Below are 1,942 nucleotides of genomic sequence, written 5' to 3'. Positions count from 1 at the left end.
CGAATTCCATAGATTCCTTTAAACAGCTGACGCAGGCTTTTGGTTCTCGTTTCATCACCAGCACTAGAGTCCCTCGGCTCCTCGATTCCCTCCTATCCTTGTCCATGCGGGAAGGAGAGACGCTGAAGGCCTACTCAGATAGATACTGGGAAATGTATAATGAGATCGAAGGGAAATATGATGACGTCGCCATCAGTACGTTCAAAAGGGGCTTGCCAACAGAACATGGCTTAAGAAAGTCCCTCACTGGAAAGCCAGTCACCAGCGTGCGCCAACTCATAAACTGAATTGACAAGTACAAAAGGGTCGAGGAGGACCAGCAGATGGGGAAGGGTCAAGCGAAGGTCGTCCTTCAGGAGAGGGGGGACTTTAGGTCCGAACGATTTAACAACAGTAACAGGCCGAGAAGAGACTATGTGGAGCAGTCCGGATCTACTAGGGCTCAGGCAGTCCATGCTGTGCTCCGAGAACCTCTTCACAAAATCCTAGAGAAGGTGAAGTATGAGCCTTTCTTTCAGTGGCCGAACAAAATGGCTGGCGACCCTTTGAAGCGTAATCAGAACCTGTATTGCGCGTACCATCAGGAGCCAGGTCACACTACTGATGATTGCAGGAACTTGAAGAACTATTTAGACCAGCTCGTCCGAGAAGGGAAGCTGAGACATTTGCTGCATCGCCCTGAAGGATGGCAAGAACCATCAAACAATGAAACTAGACAAAGTACGTTGAGGCCACCCATTGGCACAATTAATGTCATTCTCGCCGCATCTGGAAGAACAGGCTCTGTCCCCGTTAGGGTAATGTCAGTAAGCAGTTTCCCGACTAAGCCAGACGACAGGGAATCTAAGAGAGCTAGAATGAGCGCCACGCCATTAATCGAGTTCACGGAGGAAGACAAACAAGGAACTATCCAACCCCACGATGATGCCTTAGTCGTTACGCTCAGAATAGGAGGTTATGACGTGAAAAGGGTGTTAGTTGATCAAGGCAGCGCGGTGGAGGTAATGTACTCTGATTTGTATAAGGGACTGAACTTGAAGCAGGAAGACCTGTCACCATACGATTCCCCCCTGGTTAGCTTTGAAGGAAAGGTCGTCATCCCGAGAGGCATGATTAGGTTACCTGTGCAAACAGACTCAGATGTGGTAAAAGTAAACTTCATTGTCGTAGATGCATACTCCCCTTACACAGCCATCGTGGCCCGGCCATGGCTTCATGCACTAGGGGCTGTGTCGTCGACCTTGCACCAAAAGGTGAAGTATCCGTCAGGAGGTCAGATCAAAGAGATAATAGGGAACCAGGGAGTAGCTAGGCAATGCATGGTGTCGGCAATCCTGCGACAGCAAAATTGCATAACTTCCACTTTGGCCGAGAATGGCTTATAGCAATTAATGACTACGGTCCCAACTGCGGGCAGTGGAGGACCAGCTATGGAGGTGATCTGTGAGGAGTTGGAGAAAGTACTTGTCGGATCTGACCCTGAGAGGTTTTTTCAAATTGGTTCGGAATTGCCACCCCAAGAGAAGTCAGCACTGACTGCTTTCCTCCGACAGAATAAAGATGTGTTTGCTTGGGACCCCTATGAGGCCCCCGGGGTCGACCCAGATTTCATCTGCCACTGCCTTAATGTGAACCCGGCCATAACACCTAAGAGGCAGGCTCCTCGACGACCATCGAAAGAACATACCAACACCGTGAGAGAAGAGGTCACAAGATTGAAGAAAGCAGGGGCTATCAAAGAGGTCTTCTATCCCGAGTGGTTAGCCAACACGGTAGTGGTAAGGAAGAAGAGCGGGAAATGGCGGGTTTGCGTAGACTTCACCGACCTAAACAAGGCTTGTCCAAAGGATCCCTTCCCCATGCCCCGGATAGACCAGTTGGTAGATTCGACTGTCGGACATCCTAGAATGAGTTTTCTAGACGTTTTTCAGGGCTACCACCA

At 49.7% G+C, this 1,942-nt stretch overlaps 1 protein-coding gene across 1 annotated transcript; it reads left to right on the top strand.

Moving 5' to 3' along the window:
• Positions 1-323: 323 nt before the first annotated feature.
• On the top strand, positions 324-1,385 carry LOC115964395. Its single transcript, XM_031083713.1, has one exon. It carries the CDS (start codon positions 324-326, stop codon positions 1,383-1,385), a length of 1,062 nt encoding a protein of 353 aa, XP_030939573.1.
• The last annotated feature ends 557 nt before the right edge of the window (positions 1,386-1,942 follow it).

The sequence above is a fragment of the Quercus lobata genome, chromosome 10 (assembly GCF_001633185.2).
Source record: "Quercus lobata isolate SW786 chromosome 10, ValleyOak3.0 Primary Assembly, whole genome shotgun sequence".
Taxonomy (NCBI): domain Eukaryota; kingdom Viridiplantae; phylum Streptophyta; class Magnoliopsida; order Fagales; family Fagaceae; genus Quercus; species Quercus lobata.
The sequence above is the reverse complement of the archived record's forward strand: the minus strand, read 5'-3'. Positions and strand labels throughout refer to the sequence as shown.

What these genes read in the sequence shown, in the direction of transcription:
- LOC115964395 (XM_031083713.1), top strand. Translation starts at nt 324, where the DNA reads ATGGGGAAGGGTCAAGCGAAGGTCGTCCTTCAGGAGAGGGGGGACTTT.